Source organism: Amblyomma mixtum, chromosome 6, assembly GCF_055824585.1.
Source record: "Amblyomma mixtum isolate Tamu chromosome 6, ASM5582458v1, whole genome shotgun sequence".
Lineage (NCBI taxonomy): Eukaryota > Metazoa > Arthropoda > Arachnida > Ixodida > Ixodidae > Amblyomma > Amblyomma mixtum.
This window is the reverse complement of record NC_143017.1, coordinates 52,186,065-52,209,023: the sequence shown is the minus strand read 5'-3', so window position 1 is coordinate 52,209,023 and position 22,959 is coordinate 52,186,065. Positions and strand designations below refer to the sequence as shown.

General features: G+C 45.8%; 1 protein-coding gene across 5 annotated transcripts in view; it reads left to right on the top strand.

The window, feature by feature from the left end:
• Positions 1–281: 281 nt before the first annotated feature.
• LOC149339112 (transmembrane protein 245) overlaps positions 282–22,959 on the top strand; it is an 83,855-nt gene continuing 61,177 nt past the window's right edge. For 4 of the 5 annotated variants that reach the window (XM_089547930.1, XM_089547928.1, XM_089547926.1 and 1 more), the window contains exons 1-3: positions 282–1,140; positions 13,439–13,655; positions 21,957–22,045. In XM_089547930.1, the coding sequence (XP_089404056.1) occupies positions 625–1,140; positions 13,439–13,655; positions 21,957–22,045 (822 nt within the window). In that variant the 5' untranslated portion in view covers positions 282–624. The remainder of the gene's footprint in view (positions 1,141–13,438; positions 13,656–21,956; positions 22,046–22,959) is intronic. The other variant, XM_089547929.1, reaches the window with a different exon arrangement.

The following is a 22,959-nucleotide window of genomic DNA, read 5'->3' as shown; positions in this document are numbered from 1 at the left end:
CCCCGTCCGCCAAGCCAAGTTCACAAAGTATTTTTGAAAAGAAGTGTTTAAAATGTTATTTAAGCGTTATTTTAAGATATAATTAATTATAAAAGCCGATATTGTTCAGTTTTTACAATGCAACTTTGCACATCGTTACTATATAAAAAGAAAGTAGCATTGAATGTGCAAGTATTAGTTGCAATTTTTGTCGCTACGCAGTTTTAGCGCTACTGACCGGGCCAAATCAAAACTGTTTCTACACGAAAGAAAAAATGCTCTGGACTCAGTAATCCATGTTCATTCCGCAAACAAAACACGAAACCAACGAAACCGACTACTAAACCACGAGAAACGCTAGCTTTGCTGTTGTTTCCAAAACTGTCCTCCGCACTCTCTCGCTTTCATCGAGAACCTCGGTACGCACTCTGGGACCCGCAACCGCGTGGGATGGTGTGCTTGTGCGTGTGATGTGCCGTTCGCAGCGTCATCGCTAATCGAAGTCCGCCACCGCCGCAGGTAAAAACGCGCGGCAGGGCGGGTGCTGTGCAGCCGTACGCGATGATCGACGGTGCCACACGCGCCCCACCCGTCTCGGCTGGTACACGCTGAAACAGCTGACCGCGCAGCACGCAGCCAGCGACGATGGCAGCGAAGGACGTTGCCCGCTCGCCGTTCGAGTTCCTCAGCCTAGTGCCGCAGGGGCACGAAAAGGCGCTCAAGCTTGCTGTCTATAACACAGCGACGCTCGTCTTCGCCGTCTTCGTGAGCGCAGCGGGAGTGGCCGTCTACTTCATTCTGCAGCCGTTCCTGGGCCCGTTGCTGTGGGCGCTGCTGTTCGGCTCGGTGCTGCACCCATTCAAGCGCTCGCTGTGTGTGCTGCTAGGCGGCTGGCTGGACGCCCTGCGAGAGGCCGGCACGCCGTTAGCCGTCGGCGTTGTCTGTCTGCCCTTCCAGGTGGTCGACAGTGTGGCCGAGCGAGCGTGCAACACGGTGCTGCAATACTTCAAGTGGTTCCTGGCAGCCTCCATTCTCGTGCCACTGCTCTACTTCGCGCATCACTTCTTACCCGTCGCCGTCGCTTGGAAAGTGTACGGTGCACTATGCGTCTGCTACCACCTCGTGTCGGCGACGCTGGAGATCTTCTCTTCGGGATGGATGGTAGGTCTCCGCCCACCTGCCAATCTTTTAGTGTCGCGCGCTGCCGAGCTAGCGAATTCGTCGATCGACTGCTGGTCCGGAATTGTTCGTGGTGTTAATCACTTGTGTTTCCACTTGTCTTGTGAAACCATGTGTTGATTCAACGCTTTGGGCGCGTACATAATGCAGTTTATACCAAGCGTAGGGCGAGTATCGTGCAAAATTTATTATTATTTTTTTTTTAAATTTTTGTTTCGCCCTAAATTGACATCTGTACTTGACCTTGAACGTTGAAAAAATTGTACTTTAATCAAACCTCACTGAGCTTAATATCAATGTCATTACCATATAATCTGCATGTGCTGCATGCAAGTTGCATCACTGCTTTCACATCATATTTGCTGTGAATCGAACACACTTTTTATGGCTGGCAGCTAATTTCATTCCGGTCTCAACACCTAGGATATATTGGCTGATCGGAATGAAAGGATTCTAACTTATAATACATTCGCACATATTCAAACTATTAACCATCTGACGGGGTCAATTCAATGGTGTTACATCTTTTGGAGGGAGGCAGGTGTATAATAGCCCTTCAGATGTGTGCTAAAATGCTGCTCGCAGCTTGCTGGACACAGCTCACTAGACTAGTACAGAGACTAGCTTTTGGCATGGCAGTGCTCCACGTCTGTCGCTTGTCTGATGTAGGGCCCCATTAGAGGCCTCATGCGGTAGAGACGCACACACATGCAGTTGCAAACTTTGTTTACTTGTCGGGGTTGTTGCCAGCTCTAATTTCTCGTGGGGAGGGTTGAGAGGGGGTGCACCTTTTTTTGAAGCCAGCTACTTTGCCTTGGGCTGAGCCCTGGCTTCCATCCAGGTGCTTGCAAAACAACTTCTACCCCAGATGCTCTGCTTGTACCCGGTCAGAGATACGCACGACTGTTTGTGCCCTCTGTGGTACGGCGGCAGGTTTGTCAGGGGAGCACTCGGAGATTGCTCTCCGAGCGGTAACAATGCCATTCATTTGCTCACTGAGCATGAGGCAGTGACACCAAGGGGAGGGGCAGTGTAGGACTGAGCTGTCTCTGACTTTTCCAAAGCAAACTCACGGGCGTCCACCAGAGCGACAATGGAGATACCGTTGTCGTGGGGGCTAGGAGAGCTAACAAGAGGAGCAGGTCCCTTTGTTACATGTAATCTGTAGTGCCTCCAAATGTGTCGGGAGATAAACTTGATTGTCTGCCTCACTCTGTGGCAGGGGCTGCCAGTATTAGAAACATGTGGCATCGAAATTTGTGCCAGAGCTCCTAGCGAGCGTACTGCTGGTGCTACCCTTGGCCATCTTTTCTTTTGCACGCAAAGAGTACATTTTAATGTTCCATGTGTGCGTGTGCTGTGGAACCCATCTTTGTAATTTTGACAGCACATATGCACTGATCACTAATAGGGTAGTGTGTGAGTATTCAAATGCCAGATGTAAAATACAAGGTCAGATTCATAGCCATTGCTATCAAGTAATAGCATTTCAGTTATTTTTGTCTGACCAAGAATATAATGTCTGAGTTCAGTGTTGTTGCATGATGTTTGAATCGAATACAAATTGGCAAGTTTTGCTACCGAACCAAATAGAATAGGGAAAAAACAATGCTTTGATTTGTCATCATTGGGTGAAGGTTTATTTGCCTTGAGCCATTGAGATAAATTCTCAAGCCATAAGTTTACATGCGAACATAGGGGGTGCAGTGGCTCGCGCTAATCATATAAAGGGGGCGCCAATTCTGCCCATACCTTTGCTATGTTGGACTTGTCCCGTCATTGTTTATAGTGCTGTGTTATGGCCATGCAGGGTTTTTGACGATACTGACAGCCAAGGGCCCGTGATGTTATGTTCCTAGAACCCTTTAATTGCCGAGTCACTTTGAGGCAATAGCGAGTTTTAGCACCGCTGTACAGTAAGCACAGTAACTGTGATAACTGCTAGCATACAGCAAATGCGGCTAGGCAAGCCTGGCAATGGTAGCAATGGCAGCGCATTACTGTATTTGTCGTACGGCTAAACGGCTGCGTCAAAACTGTCCAGTCTTTTCAGGTTCTTTTTTTTTCCAGTTAACAAAATACAGATGTGTCATATGTTTTCTGTAGTTTAGAGAGATTGGAAATTCATTCTAAAGCGTGTTGTTACATTGATGCCTCAGCATCACAGGGACTGCCTTCCTCTGTTGATGTCACGCACGAAAGTAAGAACTACTGCTGATATTTTGTATATGTTGCATTTCCATCACATTGAAGTAAATTTTTTATATCCATGCCTCATCTTTGCACTACGTTTTACCGTAGAAGCCTCGGTGTGAGGGGTTTGGGAAGGTGGAGGCTGTGTGGTGAAGTTTTGCTCCCCCTAATGAGGAACCGTGTGCATGTCTATGTGTGCGAAATTGGAGAACCTAAAGAAGTGGAGCGAAAAAGGCACTTGTATCATCAGTGTAGAGGTTAATAGAAGTTTGTGAGATAAACATAGTATCATTATTCTCGAGAGGAAACAGTGTACTGCTAGTATTGGCCCCTGAGGGACACCATATTTGATAGATTCTGAATCAAATGCAACATTATTAACAACATCATACTGAGAATGGCCTGTGAAGTCTGTAGCTTTTTAAATGAAATACTGTCTGTTCCGTAATATGGTAATTGGTTAAGTATACCATGCTTGATTGAATCAAATGTTCTGCTAAAGTCCAGAAGAATGCCTAATATATACAAATAATTAAGTCCTTCCTTGGTATTAAGCAAGGCAGATTCAGTCAGTTTATCTTTCTAGTACCTGTATTGGTTATTAAAAATAATCTAGACAATTTTTGAAGACAAGGGGAGTATGGATATAGGTCTAATTACCAATGACGCTATACTCGGTGGCGGCTCTTATTGGCCATGAAGGGAAGACGACCTGCAGGGATGGAACACCCCTAACTATGTCATTCTGCCAAAAGGTTTTGCGGCATGACTGTGCGCCTGGCCACCCAGCACGTTGCTCCCTCCGCGGTAAATTCACTCCATTGCTGGTGTAGCTGGCGCCATCTGTGGAAGCTTCTTGTAACAAGAGCTGCCTAGAAAATTCGTTGTAATCAAGAAAACTGTATTTTCTTTGACTTTCTGATGTTGAAAGGTGCCAGTTTTGTTAGAAATATGCTTTAAAAAGCAAATATTGACAATATACTATGTTTGAAGTGAAAACTAATAACTTCAGGAGGGAACTGCATTCCACTAAGAGAGAGGGTGCGTTTGGTCTGCATAGCTTCTGCTTCATTGCCAGAAATGTTGTCGCTGAGTATAACTGCCTTTAAATAAAACAGCAACTCTAGCACTCTTCCTTTTTTTTTTTTTTTTGCAGAGTACCTGTTGTCAGGAGATTAATCAGGTGACCATGTAAATGAAATATGTAAGCAGTGGCTTTAGTTGGTTCTGCCTTAATGCCGTTTTTTAAAAACCACAGGAGCAGTAATTTTTGAGGCCTTGTATTTTGTTATTATTTTTTAGTGAAGTGACATGATATTGGAAGGCACTATGTTGTAAATTATCTACGTTTTTCAAAATTACCGAATGTTGTTGAATCAAAGGGAAGGCCCAAAATGCTAAAGAAATAATGTCTCTTGAATTGATTAGCAAGAGGTTTACCACTCAATAGTCTCTTCAAATACTGTTTGGGTTGGGATGTTAAATTGATTTATGCAGGGCTTTACTGTATGCCAGGATCTCTGGGGCCGAAGGAAGCATCCGAAAACTCTGTCCGGAACTGTCAGCTCCTAATTTATGTCTGGCTTTATTAGACTCTTTTCAAGTTGTCAGATGTGGTTGTACTACAAATGTGCTAAAAAAATCTATTTTGCGCTTTGAATCGCCTTAGCAGTTCCCGCATGGTCCATGGCTTCCTTTCTTTTCTGCATTTTACCATTGCTACAATTGGAAGAGCACATTCATGAGACCCAATTTTTTGATGAGGCACGCATCTTATAAAGGATTGTGGTTTTCCTGATACTGAAATTCACTCTAATCACCACAGGTAACAAGTTGACGAAAACGTTCGATTTTACTCTTTGTTGTAGTCTGTGGAAAATTTTTGATGTGTCGGTTTGTGTGATGACTTGTATACGTGACCTTACTAAAAAGCAGAAGGTTGGAAAATGATCAGAGTACTCCTGCTGTCACGCCATGAATATTGCTATTTGTTAGGCAAAGATCACTGATTGTTTCACCGGTATCTGTGGTGGGAGCTGGATGCCTTTAGCTACCTAGATGGTAGGAAAACTTACAACCAGTGCACGTCATAAATATGAAGTCTTCATGCAATGGACTGTGACATGCCAAACACTCTTTTCTGTCTCAGATCAACATCATCAGCAAAGATCTTGACAAATAGTTCCCGGCAGCAGGAGTAGATGGTGGGAATTCTGCCCACACGAAAAAGGCCAAAAACCATCGCCAACCTGTCTCAATGTACCTTTATGCTAAAAACTAAACCAAATTTGGTGTTTATGTAGCATCTGTGTGGCTCTCCGGTTCCTTGGAAGCGATTGCTCTTGAGATAAAAATTCACTCCTTGTAATGGTTAGTTCACTCAAACTCGTTATTTGAGCTTTGTTTGCTAGCCTCCATAAGTGTATTTTTTGCGAATAAGTTCAGCTGCTGTGTCACTCGGTATGAACGTTTCTCCATACTCGCAATTACATTCATGTTTCGAAGATAATTGGAATGTTATCCCCCCCCCAAAAGCCTTTGCACATCTTCTCGAACATACGTTTTCGGGCTCTCATAGGGCAAGATGTGATTTTTGATGTAGGACTGGAAAGCTTTTGCATCACTGATGAGTCAAGCAGTCCCCTACTTTTTATGTTCACCGTGTTAGCGGCTGTCTTATTTCACACAATTCTACGTTCTACAGGTTGGTAGTTATACAAGTACAATTCGATGTGACTGTTGAGGTTATCGGCGTCCTGCCGTGCCCCCACCATTGTCTTACCTTGGTGGCGGCGGCGCGACGACGGCGGTGCCATTCACTTACGATTGCGGTGGCCAGCAACCTTGTTGGGGCGGCAAGGAGCCACCCATTCATGTCTTTATCCCACCATGGGGCACAGCGACGCCAGCGAGGGGATCATCCCTTTTGTTGGCTTGACAATGAGCGCCGACCAGCTGTCTTGTCGGAGGGGACCGAGGGCGGAACCACTTCCCCGAACTGAGTAGTGTAGGCCGCTAGCCCCCCTCGTGAAATGCCTGTGCAGGCGCTTTGACCTTCCTGGACACGCAGTGGCGGGATATCTCAGCCGACGACCTGTTTTACCCTGGTATCGACAATGAATATTGCTGAAGTAACCATTTGCATTCAAAGCATGAGTTATCGTATAAAATCTATATCGTTCACCATTTATTTATCAACAACAAAGTGCACAAAAATTGTTGTATAAATAAAATGTAAATAAAAATTGTTTCTTTTTTTTCTTTTTTGGTATACGGAAGTCCGTCCGCCCCCTCCTCCCCTAGAACCAATCACTGGGGCTGCCACTTCATTAGTTCATAATGTCATTATCAGTACTATTGAAGTGCTTTTGCCGAAATGCTGGTGCTAAGATTGAGCGTTTTTTATGGGTGTTTATTGTATTGTTTGCTCTGTTTTAGACTGGGTGCATAGTTTATGGATCAGCTCGACTATGAAGTTCAATGTGATTAGACACAGTACACAGACAGGGTCTCCGGTTTTCACCAGGTACATACAGAATGCCACCAATACCTAGACTGCTTGTAGAATCCAACAAACCATCCCTGCAAAAGAAGGGCTGCACTTGCATGCGGATATACATGCGGATGTGTTCTTAAAATAAGACAATATGAAAACACATCTGCTGTGCTATTTTTACTGCATGCCCTTCAAAAACATTATTCAGCAGTCAGCCACATGTTCCCAGGGCGCTGTTGCTATGCTTGAAGAGACGGGTAAAAAAATAAACCTACTGAATGGACTGCCAGGTGTCGTGTACAGACGATACCTACTTCCGCCTCGGTACATTTTTCACATTGTATGTGCTCTTATGTTGATATAATTCAGGAGTACCTCACACTAAAAGAAAAATACAAGTGCACGAAGTTCTACACAGATGGCTCGACGGAACTGTACAGTCAGGCCAGAATGAAAAGCAAACAGAGCATGTCAAGAAAACAAAATATTTTACCAGCCTACTTTGAGCTGAAGTGTACAACTAGCCTGATTCATGTGCCTGGGTAAAGGGCCTACTGAAATGCATAATCGAAAATAGGTTGTAAAGGAATATTTCGCTGCAAAGCAGAAATGTATGACATATTCGTGTTCGCGTTTCATTCCGGCCTGACTGTACATCAGGTGCGCAGTAGTCAGAGTTCAGAGGCGTAAAACAGTAGAACTTCTGCACTGCGCATCAGTTTTTACTGTGGAGTGTTGTGCTATCCTGGCCACTTCAGCGGAGATCAGGCTTGAGAATATTGATGAAATTTTTATTTGTATTGATGTTTTAAGTGCACTACTAGCACTGCATGGCCATAAACGCAATTCCCTGGGTTCTCAGTGATACTGTAACTAGGGGAAATAAAAGGGCCGACATGTGTGTGGCATGGGCACTCAATTGAAAATATTGTTGCGGGAATCGTCGTCTACCCGCATCAATATTAAGAGAGTGAACATGCCTCTAAAGACTTGTCAAATATCTTCATAATGAAATAAAAAAAATGGCAGGGAATGTACAAAATTCAAACAATTAACTCCAACCGCTAAAATCACGCTGATACCAAGAGCGGTGATTTTAAGCCACCTTTGAATTGGCCATGCACATTTGACACAGTTTTATACCCTGAAAAGAAAATCCTGTGTGTGAAGTTTTTTTTTTATTTATTTATTGTACCCTCAGGGCCAAAGGCATTACAGAGGGGAGTGGGTTAGTTAGGATAAAGAACAATGAATACAATAAAGTGAAATCAGGTAGTACAAAATAAATTTTCTCCAGAATAAAACAAACAACATTCACAAAGCGTAAATAACATAAAATTAACGTACACAACACAGTGGAAACAGATATAACACATGATCAACTTCCTTCTGAATAAACAATGTTAGCTATTGCGTCGTGAAAGGTTTTGTTGTCTGCAATGGCTGCAATATCGGGGGGAAGGCGGTTCCATTCCACAGATGTGCGAGGAAGATATGACTGAAAAGAAGATTTAGTGTGGCATGTTGGGATGCCAACCTTGTGGTGGTGATCGATGCGGCGTGAAATGTATTCTGGGGGTGATATGAAATAGTCGTGAAGCGCAACGTGATGATATAGCTTGTGAAATAGTTTTAGGCGACCAATTTTACGGCGAGATTGTAACGGTGGGAGTGACACATTAGATTTCATGGCTGTGATGCTTGCCGTACAGTTGTAATTTGAAAGAATGAAGCGAACGGAATTATTTTGGACTAGTTCCAAGGAATATACGAGTTTGGTGAATCCATCACTGTAAATCATATTCTGATCTCATGTAAAAAAATTCAGACATAAGATGAAAGAATTTTACTTGGATCTGTCACAAGCACCTTCCTTTTCACTCCAGACTAGCTTCTGGGGGAGCTACGCTTAATAAGCCCATTACTAGCTCTAAGTTTGTATAGGTGTTAGCATTTAAAATAAGCCGTAACTTTGAGAAATGCATTGATTACTTCATTACCGAAACAAGCTATTCTTTACCGTGTGTTTAGTACATGAAGGCATCATTAGCTTGTGCACCACCAAACCAGTATGACTAGCAGCAACGAAGTTCCTAATGCATTTAATAACTGTTACATAAAGGAGGTTGAGGTGATTGGTGGCTGCCGGCAGAACTACTCTCGTGGTTGCTGCAGTAGCGACATCTAATATAAAAAAACAAAACTCGCCATTTATGGCACAGCTCAGTGTCCTTAATGTGTCTTGAGAGTGCTAGAAAAAAAAATATATAAAAAGCATTACAGTTATTACTGTGTAGCACGAGATTCAGTGACAGCTGTTGAGGTATTTACATTTCACGATGTATTGAGGTCAAAAATTTTAGAGGGACATTCATATATGTATAAATAAGGCACTCTTCATATTTTTTCAAATATACCCGTTCCTTGAAAAGCACTTTTCCCCAGTCTGCCACTCCAGGTGCACGGCACCACCGCTGCTGAGCCTCTCCTTGAGCGGTGCGTTTTGCACCAGCTGCCACAGGTGGAGTGTGCTTCCTCCTCCTCCTACAGTAACCACCCTCCGTAGGGTTCTCGTGGTAACCATCACCTGGTTACGCACTCCTCTGCTCCTCCTCGCCACATCCTTCCATGGTAATCATCCTTCGGGTTCTACCTATGGCAACCATTCTCCGGTGGCGCATGCATTCCTCTGCTCACGTCATACGTCATACCCTCTCTCTTCCATGGTGTCCCCCCCCCCTCACCTTTGTGTCCTCATGGCAATCGCCCTCTGGCTGCACATCCTTCCGCTCTCACCATACTCTCCTCTTTTCTGGCTAAACCTCCTCTTCCTCCTTCCCTGTGGTCACACCCTCTGGTTATGCCGCTGACTACTGCTGCTACTGCTACTGTTACTGCCACTACTGCAACACTGGGGCACCAAACCCTAGCAACAGGCTTTTATCAGCTCTCTCTGTAAAATGGTTTTAGGCTGCTGTCAGAGAGGTACTTTTGATCATGGTCGAGTCGAACAGGATTGAACTCGAGCAGATCTAGTGCTGCTACATGGCCAATACAACTGCAATCAAGGCCGATCCTGCTAGACTCCAAGCCAATTCACAAAAAGTGGGCTTGAGTTTTGAACGGCTGCTATAATTGTGCTCAGGAAACGGTACAGTGCCTCCTAGAATACGAAACAGTAAAACGAAAACTGAAAATGAAACGTAAAGAAAGATATTCTAAAAAGCAATAATGTTTTCTATCCGCTTCTTACTTTAATTAGTGCGGCTTGATTTCCACACGTGTTAGCACCGCACTCTTGCCTGGGCATCAACAAACGTAGTGCCCACATACACGGGCTGGTAGTGTGTTGTTTTGCATGGGCTTGTGATAGAATCTGCTGTAGCTGCATCACAGTCATGGGATTTTTGATCAGAGATGATTTGTTTACTTTTGAGTTGATTGTGAGTCCATATGGTTAGCATCATTTGTACATCCACCTGTGCATGCAGCGCCATCTGTCATTAGGAAGGAAGGCTGACTCGTCAATCAAGATCGAGTGGGAACATGTAGTAGTGTTACGTGTGAAGTGCACCCTGAACTTCATTCGGGAGTGGACTATATCTTGATTGGAAGTGCCTGTGTGAGAGCAGCATTAAATGCCATCATCATCATCATACTGGTCATTCACTTTTGTATCTGAGATATTAGAGAAGCGGGGAAACCTTTCTCAGATAACTGGTTCCCATAGGTGGGAAAACAAACATCTGCTCTTGAGGCGTATGGTGCCCCTGTCGTCTTCTGAGAAGTGAGCAGAGGCCACTTTCCTCTGAGCGGCTTGTTCTGGACAGCACATTGATAATGATGTAAACAAGCACCTTGCAAGGAGCATAGCGTAGCCGACGCCAAGGTACACAAATGTTTGGTGATGTACCTCGTGATGGAGACTAAATCATGTCTGTATATTCGAACTTGTAGTAGTAGGGCCTAAAGTAAAGGTGGATTTTAAAGTAAACCATTTATACATGCCATTTGCTTAATAGTGCACTGAAGAGGAATCTGAACTCGTCTTTTTGCCGCGGGAACTCGATCTACACGTTCCCAGCTGTCTTAGAAACCTCGATTTATTGCCCTGTGCGGCCGATTTTCCTAAATAAATCTGATTAACGTTTGGCTCCTGCCTCTTTTTTTTTAATTCCCCGCATATGGTGGGAGGAGTAAACCAACGCATGGAGTACCTTTCAGGCAGTCACGTGGCGACTTTGCTTTCGCTTTTATTTTGTTTCTTTTAGGTTTCCATGAATAAATAGGTAGTCAGAGACTACATAGCTGCAAATTGGGCCCACGGAAATAAAAATACGTGTGGGCTCCTTGCTTTTGCCAATCACTACGTATCACTCCGCCGATGGCAGAGCGGCAAGCCGCCACAGGACTGGGTGAAAGGTTGGTTGACTCCTTCCACCATTTGTGGGGAATTCAAAAAAAAAAAAAAAAAAAGGTGAGAGCTCAACGTTAATCCGGTTTAAGTTAGGGAAATCGGCCGCACACGGCAATAATTCTAAGTTTCCAAGAACGCTCAGAACGTGTAGATCGAGTTCCAGCGGCAAAAATACGAGTTCAGATTCCTCTTCAGTGCACCTTTAATAACCCATGCACTTGCATGCATTTACAACCTCATTTCACCACGGGCACATTTCTTATGCAAATGTGAGTGGCAAATGTTGTTGCCATACATGGGGAACTGTCTCGGGTGTTGTTCAGATGTTGGTCACATTACAGATCAGTTTGTATTCTTCCAGTATTATCAAAAGGCTTAGAAAAGATTTACATCTGGGTAAAAAATAGTCATTGAAGCTAGCTTTAACTGATGGAGCAGCACTTTGAGACTAATTGTGGTTCCGTCCAACCGCGAGAACATAAAACCAACAATGAGTTAAACGCCGCCACAAGAACGAAAGCTGTATTGTTCCACACAAAAAACAAAATGATTGAAGGCAGTATTAAAGCTCTTGCTCTCTTGAAAGAGAATTTAAGCTCCAACAACTGTTACATGTGTAAATGCGATGTTTTTTTGCTTGTGTGTAGGTTGATAGCATATGTTATAACATATGAACTAAGTAAAAGCAGCATATGTTGTAACAGGCTCAGTGTACCAACTAAAATCAAGACATCCATTTGTAATCCATTTTTGTTGCCATTGCAATGCAACAATGCATTCTTATAACGCATTGTTGTTAACCTGCTTGCCTCTCCCGTCTACTGTTTTAATTACTATTCCTTGCATATTGTTACATTTGGGGAACTACTGTTCATCAAGACATTGTCTTAATAGTACTTGTGTACAAACATGCCATCAGACTAATTATTTGTGTGCCATTGTATTTGTGTACAGAAAAATTGCATGTTAATTTTGGTGTTATGAAACCTAACAATTTCTTGCATTCCAAAGCTGCTATGTATGTAAAAGCAGCTTGTCAACAGTAATTCTCAAGGTGCTTCATTTGATTTGTTTTATTCCTTCCTTTAATGCATGTTAGCATAACACTTGGTCTTTGGCATTTTCTAGTGCCCAAATTATGGTACCCACCCGGCATGCAAAAATTACAAGGTGCACTTAAGTCTTACGTGCGGAAATTCGAAAGCTGTGGGCGGTCCGCTACCTGTGCAATCTGCTCAGCCAGCGCCGTACACAGGGGGGGGATTCAGTAGGTGCCGCATAATGGTGCTACGACTATACGCCAAAATCGGTGGAAATTTACCGGGAAGGGAGAAAATTTGGTACTTGCTTGATTGCGACATCTGTAATTAACATGCTTATACTTACTCATGTACGCCTCACTACATATCTCGAAGATACGTTTTTAAGAACTGTGCATTCATTAGACATGCCTTTATTCAGCTTCAAACGTCGAAGTGTTGCGGTGGGCTGGAAGCGTCCCCTATTGCATGCCAGCAGCCCGGGTTCGATTCCCACCTAGACCTCAGTTTTCTTTCTTTTCTTATTTTTATTCTATGACACATTCTGCAGACAGATGACCTTGAGCTGAACCATCTAATGCTTTGTATTAATAGCTAAACAGTACTGCCTAGTACCTTTGAAGATAACGTTGTTTTGGCCACCACTTTGAAAAAATTTATTCTCTTATTGTTTCATGTTTTTTTTTGGAACAATATGATCAACTGCATTATTGCATTCAATATATGCTGTTTGTGAATTTGCTTTCTGCAATATACTTATGTATATGCAGTTGGCAGCAAAAGTTTACGGGATGCGTATACGTGGCATTTACTTCAGCTCTGCCTTGTGACCAATATGCATGAAACTTAAACCAGTGGATGGCGCATATGAGTCCCCTCATACTTGCAGACATTTTGGACAATTGGTGTAATTGGTGGCATGGAAATTAATTTTTTTTATACACCTCCATCCCACGAACTTCTGCTGCCAACTGTACTATGCGGTTGCGTGCCAGTATTATGCCGACTATTTAGCAGATGTGGGGCGCGATGGAGTTTTCAAGCCGCGTTGTGCAGCTTTTTCCATTGCATTGTTGCTCCAAAATGTGTGTCATGCGAGAGGAGTTAAACAAGCTTCATGTTCTGTATGTTCAGGTGTGGGGCCTGCTGGTAGGCTACCTGGGTGCGCTGTGCTTCTGGTGGACACCGCAGACAGAGGGTCCCCTTCGTGCTCTCTCGCCCGCTGTCTGGCTGGCCCTCGTCTGCCACCTGGCCACCGTGGCCGGTGTCTGGCGGGTGCCCATCCTGGCCGCACTCCTGGCCCTGCTCGCTACAGGCTTCATGGCAGAGCTGCGTGGCGGAACCAGCGGAGGTGGGGAGCCCGATTAGCTGTGCTCTTCTTTCAGGATGGAAGCAAGCATGCTGGATGGGAAACTTTGGCTCTTGCTCAGTGCAGTGACATCTAGTGGCTGCAAAGGCAGTCGACCTGCCTAGCAACACCCACTGCAGAAACGTAGCAGAAGCATTGCGCAGGAAAAGACAAAAAAGTAGAATGCGAACTGATAGGCAAGTTAGTTCAGCAGCGCTATGTTGCATCTTTTCTTTTTTAAGCCTTCTGCTGTTGCGGTGTTAGAAATGGACAGGACAGAGACTCAGATAATATAATGTGATAGCATCAAAAGCCCCATGGGACCAGAATGCGTCGTCAGTCATAAAATTTGCCTATGGGCAAGAGGGAAGGGATGTCACTAGACTGGAGATTTCAAATTGGTTGAAGGGAAGGGACATCACCAGACCAGAACATTCAAATTGGTTGGAGGGAACAGACGTCACCAGACCGGAGCCTTCAAATTGGTTGGAGGGAAGAGACGTCACCAGACCGGAGCATTCAAATTGGTTGGAGGGAAGGGACGTCACCATACCGGAGCATTCAAATTGGTTGGAGGGAAGAGACGTCACCAGACCGGAGCATTCAAATTGGTTGGAGGGAAGAGACTTCACCAGACCGGAGCATTCAAATTGGTTGGAGGGAAGGGACGTCACTATACCGGAGCATTCAAATTGGTTGGAGGGAAGGGAAGTCACCAGACCGGAGCCTTCAAATTGGTTGGAGGGAAGGGACGTCACCATACCGGAGCATTCAAATTGGTTGGAGGGAAGGGACGTCACCAGACCAGAACATTCAAATTGGTTGGAGGGAAGGGACGTCACCATACCGGAGCATTCAAATTGGTTGGAGGGAAGAGACGTCACCAGACCGGAGCATTCAAATTGGTTGGAGGGAAGGGACGTCACCAGACCGGAGCATTCAAATTGGTTGGAGGGAAGGGAAGTCACCAGACCGGAGCATTCAAATTGGTTGGAGGGAAGGGACGTCACCAGACCGGAGCATTCAAATTGGTTGGAGGGAAGGGACGTCACCAGACCGGAGCATTCAAATTGGTTGGAGGGAAGGGAAGTCACCAGACCGGAGCATTCAAATTGGTTGGAGGGAAGGGACGTCACCAGACCGGAGCATTCAAATTGGTTGGAGGGAAGGGACGTCACCAGACCGGAGCATTCAATTGGTTGGAGGGAAGGGACGTCACCAGACCGGAGCATTCAAATTGGTTGGAGGGAAGGGAAGTCACGAGACCGGAGCATTCAAATTGGTTGGAGGGAAGGGACGTCACCAGACCGGAGCATTCAAATTGGTTGGAGGGAAGGGACGTCACCAGACCGGAGCATTCAAATTGGTTGGAGGGAAGGGAAGTCACCAGACCGGAGCATTCAAATTGGTTGGAGGGAAGGGACGTCACCAGACCGGAGCATTCAAATTGGTTGGAGGGAAGAGAAGTCACCAGACCGGAGCCTTCAAATTGGTTGGAGGGAAGGGACGTCACCATACCGGAGCATTCATATTGGTTGGAGAGAAGGGACGTCACCAGACCAGAACATTCAAATTGGTTGGAGGGAAGAGAAGTCACCATACCGGAGCATTCAAATTGATTGGAGGGAAGGGACGTCACCAGACCAGAACACTCAAATTGGTTGGAGGGAAGAGACGTCACCAAACCGGAGCCTTCAAATTGGTTGGAGGGAAGGGACGTCACCATACCGGAGCATTCAAATTGGTTGGAGGGAAGAGACGTCACCAGACCGGAGCATTCAAATTGGTTGGAGGGAAGGGAAGTCACCAGACCGGAGCCTTCAAATTGGTTGGAGGGAAGGGACGTCACCAGACCGGAGCCTTCAAATTGGTTGGAGGGAAGGGACGTCACCATACCGGAGCATTCAAATTGGTTGGAGGGAAGAGACGTCACCAGACCGGAGCATTCAAATTGGTTGGAGGGAAGGGAAGTCACCAGACCGAAGCCTTCAAATTGGTTGGAGGGAAGGGACGTCACCATACCGGAGCATTCAAATTGGTTGGAGGGAAGGGACGTTACCAGACCAGAACATTCAAATTGGTTGGAGGGAAGGGAAGTCACCAGACCGGAGCATTCAAACTGGTTGGAGGGAAGTCACCAGACCGGAGCCTTCAAATTGGTTGGAGGGAAGAGACGTCACCATACCGGAGCATTCAAATTGGTTGGAGGGAAGAGACGTCACCAGACTGGAGCATTCAAATTGGTTGGAGGGAAGGGACGTCACCAGACCAGAACATTCAAATTGGTTGGAGGGAAGAGACGTCACCAGACCGGAGCCTTCAAATTGAATTGGAGGGAAGGGACGTCACCATACCGGAGCATTCAAATTGGTTGGAGGGAAGAGACATCACCATACCGGAGCATTCAAATTGGTTGGAGGGAAGGGACGTCACCAGACCGGAGCATTCTTTTTTTTTTGTTTCGTTCAACTGTTTACATCGCTTTTTTTATTTATTAGTACCTCAAAGGCCCACTAGGGGCATTACATGAGGGGTTGGAGGGAAGGGACGTCACCATACCGGAGCATTCAAATTGGTTGGAGGGAAGAGACGTCACCAGACCGGAGCATTTAAATTGGTTGGAGGGACGTCACCATATCGGAGCATTCAAATTGGTTGGAGGGAAGAGACGTCACCAGACCGGAGCATTCAAATTGGTTGGAGGGAAGGGACGTCACCAGACCGGAGCATTCAAATTGGTTGGAGGGAAGGGACGTCACCAGACCGGAGCATTCAAATTGGCTGGAGGGAAGGGAAGTCACCAGACCGGAGCCTTCAAATTGGTTGGAGGGAAGGGACGTTACCAGACCAGAACATTCAAATTGGTTGGAGGGAAGGGAAGTCATGAGACCGGAGCATTCAAATTGGTTGGAGGGAAGGGAAGTCACCAGACTGGAGCATTCAAATTGGTTGGAGGGAAGAGACGTCACCAGACCGGAGCATTCAAATTGGTTGGAGGGAAGGGAAGTCACCAGACCGAAGCCTTCAAATTGGTTGGAGGGAAGGGACGTCACCATACCGGAGCATTCAAATTGGTTGGAGGGAAGGGACGTTACCAGACCAGAACATTCAAATTGGTTGGAGGGAAGGGAAGTCACCAGACCGGAGCATTCAAACTGGTTGGAGGGAAGGGAAGTCACCAGACCGGAGCCTTCAAATTGGTTGGAGGGAAGAGACGTCACCATACCGGAGCATTCAAATTGGTTGGAGGGAAGAGACGTCACCAGACCGGAGCATTCAAATTGGTTGGAGGGAAGAGACGTCACCAGACCGGAGCCTTCAAATTGAATTGGAGGGAAGGGACGTCACCATACCGGAGCATTCAAATTGGTTGGAGGGAAGAGACATCACCATACCGGAGCATTCAAATTGGTTGGAGGGAAGGGACGTCACCAGACCGGAGCATTCTTTTTTTTTTGTTTCGTTCAACTGTTTACATCGCTTTTTTTATTTATTAGTACCTCAAAGGCCCACTAGGGGCATTACATGAGGGGTTGGAGGGAAGGGACGTCACCATACCGGAGCATTCAAATTGGTTGGAGGGAAGAGACGTCACCAGACCGGAGCATTTAAATTGGTTGGAGGGAAGGGACGTCACCATATCGGAGCATTCATATTGGTTGGAGGGAAGAGACGTCACCAGACCGGAGCATTCAAATTGGTTGGAGGGAAGGGACGTCACCAGACCGGAGCATTCAAATTGGTTGGAGGGAAGGGACGTCACCAGACCGGAGCATTCAAATTGGCTGGAGGGAAGGGAAGTCACCAGACCGGAGCCTTCAAATTGGTTGGAGGGAAGGGACGTTACCAGACCAGAACATTCAAATTGGTTGGAGGGAAGGGAAGTCACGAGACCGGAGCATTCAAATTGGTTGGAGGGAAGGGAAGTCACCAGACTGGAGCCTTCAAATTGGTTGGAGGGAAGAGACGTCACCATACCGGAGCATTCAAATTGGTTGGAGGGAAGGGACGTCACCAGACCAGAACATTCAAATTGGTTGGAGGGAAGAGACGTCACCAGACCGGAGCCTTCAAATTGAATTGGAGGGAAGGGACGTCACCATACCGGAGCATTCAAATTGTTTGGAGGGAAGAGACGTCACCGTACCGGAGCATTCAAAGTGGTTGGAGGGAAGGGACGTCACCAGACCGGAGCATTCGAATTGGTTGGAGGGAAGGGACGTCACCAGACCGGAGCCTTCAAATTGGTTGGAGGGAAGGGACGTTACCATACCGGAGCATTCAAATTGGTTGGAATGATGAGACGTCACCATACCGGAGCATTCAGATTGGTTGGAGGGAAGGGACGTCACCAGACCGGAGCATTCAAATTGGTTGGAGGGAAGGGAAGTCACCAGAGTGGAGCCTTCAAATTAGTTGGAGGGAAGGGACGTCACCATACCGGAGCATTCAAATTGGTTGGAGGGAAGAGACGTCACCATACCGGAGCATTCAAATTGGTTGGAGGGAAGGGACGTCACCAGACCGGAGCATTCAATTGGTTTTAGGGAAGGGAAGTCACCATACCGGAGCCTTCAAATTGGTTGGAGGGAAGGGACATCACCATACCGGAGCATTCAAATTGGTTGGAGGGAAGAGACGTCACCATACCGGAGCATTCAAATTGGTTGGACGGAAGGGACGTCACCAGACCGGAGCATTCAAATTGGTTGGAAGGAAGGGAAGTCACCAGACTGGAGCCTTCAAATTGGTTGGAGGGAAGAGACGTCACCAGACCGGAGCCTTCAAATTGAATTGGAGGGAAGCGACGTCACTATATCGGAGTATTCAAATTGGTTGGAGGGAAGAGATGTCACCAGACTGGAGCATTCAAATTGGTTGGAGGGAAGGGACGTCACCAGACCAGAACATTCAAATTGGTTAGAGGGAAGGGACATGACCAGACCGGAGCATTCAAATTGGTTGTAGAGAAGGGACGTTGTAGGGAAGGGAAGGAACCTTGGACTTTAGTCAACCAAATGATCAGGCAGGCTTTCGTAAAGGATACTCGACAATAGACCACATTCACGCTATCAATCAGGTGATAGAGAAATGCGCAGAATATTACCAACCCCTATATATAACCTTCATTGATTACGAGAAAGCATTCGACTCAGTGGAAACCTCAGCTGTCATGCAGGCATTGCGGAATCAGGGTGTGGAAGAGTGCTATGTGAAAATATTGGAAGATATTTATAACGATTGCACAGCTACTATAGTTCTCCATAAAGTCAGCAATAAAATTCCAATACGGAAAGGTGTCAGGCAGGGAGACACGATCTCACCAATGCTCTTCACTGCCTGCTTACAGGAGGTATTCCGGGGACTGGAATGGGAAGAGTTTGGGATGAGAGTTAATGGAGAATACCTGAGTAATTTGCGATTCGCTGATGACATTGCCTTGCTAAGCCACTCAGGACAAGAACTGCAAAGCATGATCAATCAGCTAGACAGGCAGAGTAGAACGGTGGGGCTAAGAATTAACATGCAGAAAACCAAAGTAATGTTCAATAGCCTTGCAAGGGAACAGCAGTTCGCAATTGGTAGCGAGGTGCTAGAAGTAGTAAGAGAATATGTCTACTTAGGGCAGGTAGTGACCGCAGATCCGGATCATGAGAGGGAAATAACTAGAAGAATAAGAATGGGGTGGAGCGCGTATGGCAGGTTCTCTCATGCCATGAATGGTAGCTTACCAATATCCATGAAGAGAAAAGTATATAACAGCTGTATCCTACCGGTACTCACCTATGGGGCAGAAACGTGGAGGCTAACAAAGAGGGTTCAGCTTAAGTTAAGAACAACGCAGCGAGCTATGGAAAGGAAAATGATAGGTGTAACGTTAAGAGATCGGAAGAGGGCGGAGTGGGTGAGGGAACAAACGCGGGTTAATGACATCCTAGTTGAAATCAAGAGGAAGAAGTGGGCTTGGGCAGGGCATGTAATGCGAAGGCAAGATAACCGCTGGTCCTTAAGGGTAACGGAGTGGATTCCAAGAGAAAGCAAACGTAGCAGGGGACGGTAGAAAGTTAGGTGGGCGGATGAGATTAAGAAGTTTGCGGGGATACAGTGGCGGCAACTAGCAAAGGACAGGGTTAATTGGAGAGACATGGGAGAGGCCTTTGCCCTGCAGTGGGTGTAGTCAGGCTGATGATGAATGAATGAATGAATGAATGAATGAATGAATGAATGAATGAATGAATGAATGAATGAATGAAGGGACGTCACCAGACCGGAGCATTCAAATTGGTTGGAGGGAAGGGAAGTCACCATACCGGAGCATTCAAATTGGTTGGAGGGAAGGGACGTCACTAGACCAGAGCATTCCCATTGGCTGGAGGGAAGTGATATCACAAGGCGGGAAGTGCATCACTTCCGGTGAAGGCATCAACTGCTACAAATGCCATCGCATTACCAGCACGTAATGAAATTACGTCCCTGTGAATTTTTTATTTTTCGGTCATGCAGCAGATACAAAATAAAAGAAGGAGTTTAAGTGAGAAGGAGGCCACACATCTGTGGCATGTGCCAGAGGGGTCTCAAAAGGGCGACATGTATTACCACAATATTCACGCAGTTTCTGAAAGTGGAATCAGTGTATCACTGATGCTGTCATTGACTAAATGCTTTCGTACAGAAAACTTTCATTTATCTGAAAAAGCACAGTACAATTTTTCCAAAGAGCACACATTTTTAAATACTTAGCTACACAAAAGGTCAGTGATGTGTGCGACTAAGTGTCTTTTATGCATGTGCCTCGGTTGGCACCTTTTAGTTTATGTGGAATTATCTAGCTTGTGCTTACCTGTTGCTGGTGAGCTTTCACATCTAGGTGTTCTTTCTTTATTGTTATAATCCTTACTGATGGAGGTTTTACATTAGAGCATGCTTATACATAATGCTGCTGCTTGTTTAAAGGAAAAGTGTGAAGTGAGAGCTGATTGTGAAGTGTTCTGCTCTTCCAACCCTAGTGGCCTCCACTCAGTCTCACAAATATCAAGTGGAACCGGCCGTAGCACACTGACAGGGTGTGATTAGTGTATGTGTGCACTGAGTAATGCATCTTGCTTCAGCAGCAGAAGGTGGCAGGCATAATATGTAGTTGAAGGGAGCATGTGCAACAACTTCCACAACTGATTTTACCTGTATGTGACGATTAACTCTGTGTTGCATTCTAGATTGTGTGGCTGTAGTGATCTTAAAGACAAACTGTCTATACCAAAGGCACTTGCAATAATGCTGAAGCACGGGCACCAACAGTTGCAAGCAGTGGTTCCTAGACAGAACAATGCAGAGACATCGAACAAAGGGAGTGGCCAAGGTACAGTGCTGGCTCCTGGATGAAGAGTAGAGAGTTAGAGAATGTTGTACCAACTATCTCGACTTTCTGTTCTACTGCATGCAGTAGTAGCTGGCGCTTTTCAAGGCTGTCTCAAGCCTGGATGCTAAACTAGTGGATCCATTTTGAAAGAGCCTGTGCTAGTATGCAGCAATGTGGCAATAGAAAATGGAATAGTATGTGGCAGTGGAAAATTTTCTGTCTTGCGGCACTGAATAAACTCCTCTCTGGGCTAGTCTCAGGCTCCACCTGTTCGTTTCCATCCTTGCTTCACCTTGCTGCAGTGCACCTTGTTCACTTGTGCAGTTCTTTTCTCACTGTGGCTCACGTTTCCATCATTGAAGCACTATAGTCTCTCTTTTGCTCATGTGTAATGGCATCCCCATTGTCCATCTTGCTACTGTATCAAACGAGGGTGAATTTGTGGATCACTTTTGGAGGAGGTAGTTGGGGGGGTGGGGGTGGTCCCATTTGAACCACATATTTCTTCAACTTTTTTTTTTGTCGAGAAAGTGAGGTTCAGCATAGTTTTCCTGTGTAGACCATGCTATGTAAAGCATGGTCTCACCTGCTCGCTGAACGTCGTGGAGGCAAAAGCTTTTGTCATGTGTTGTAGCCTCTAGCTTTCGCTCTGGCTTTTTGTAATGGAAAGGAACAGATAAAGACAGATAAAATTTCTCACTTGGGGAGAGGAACGCCTCCTAACCCCCCCCCCCCCCCCCCCCCCCTTCATGTGAGCTCTAGTTGCTAGGGGCAACGTGGACGTTTGCACCTTCTATTGCCAAGGGTGGTAAATTTAGGGTTAGTCAACAGCACGACATTGAACAACATGCCAGCATGTGTTAATCTTGATAGTGCTTACTAGAACTATTGAATCAAAGTAGCAAAACCACTGCGCAAACTTGGTGGTATGCTTTGTTCTGGCGCAGGAGCAACGGAGCCCAGTTCTCCTTGTGTGAGCACACTGTATGCAGGCTGGGCTTGGCTTACGGGATCACCTCTGCCTGCTTCAGCTCAGGTGAGGCATGAGATCCACAGTTGCTACGGTAGCATGACAGAATTAACTGTTGGGCAGCACAAAGAAGCATGTAGCTGGCTGCTGATAACTGGAACTGCAGAGTGCAGCGAGGTGTCTTTGGCCCATGCAAGTGTATCGGTTAAACAAGCTCCTACCTAAAAACTCAAACGATACACGGTCGATTAGGTAGGTAATGTGCACAGTTGAGCATTGGTACTGCATAGTGGCACCCAGATTGAAAATTTGTTTTGTCCTATATGTTCTGTGAAAGTAGATAAACGAGAAGCAATCCGGAATCAGGCTATTGCAAAAGACTCTGAAATGTAAGTGGTAATGCGATCTTTGAATGTGCTAGAAACTCCTCATTGACATTTGACTAATGCCTCCATGAGCTGAAGTGCATAAAAAAAAATGCTGGGTCTCTATCTAGATAGCTGGAGTCAGGCACTACATTCACTGAAGTTGCTGTATCCTGAGAGGTCTGGCAAGTCTTGTGATGAGAGTGAAAGGGCCAGTCATTTTCTATGATCTGTGACAGCTTCTTATAGTGCAATTATCTTGGAGGCCTTACACTGGTTTTAAAGTTAGGAGAAGGTAAGTGACGCCAACCAAGTAAAATACAGGAAAAACACGACGTTTCGGGACCGGCTCGGCCCCTTCTTCACGGTGTGACTACGGGCGAGCGCAGCTTGGCTTTTTAAGCCCCTGTGTGGAGGACCTGCGGGTCAATGGCCGCAGCCCATGGACGTAGGATGAGGGGAGAGACCCCAGGGAACGATTAACATTCTCTCGTGTTTGCTGTATGTGCCACGACTCGAGTAGAAGCCTCCTGCGTGGGTTAGCTTCCGTTTCCAATACAATGGTGCTGTCGAAGTCAATTGGGTGGTCACACCCTTCACAGTGTTCGGCCACGG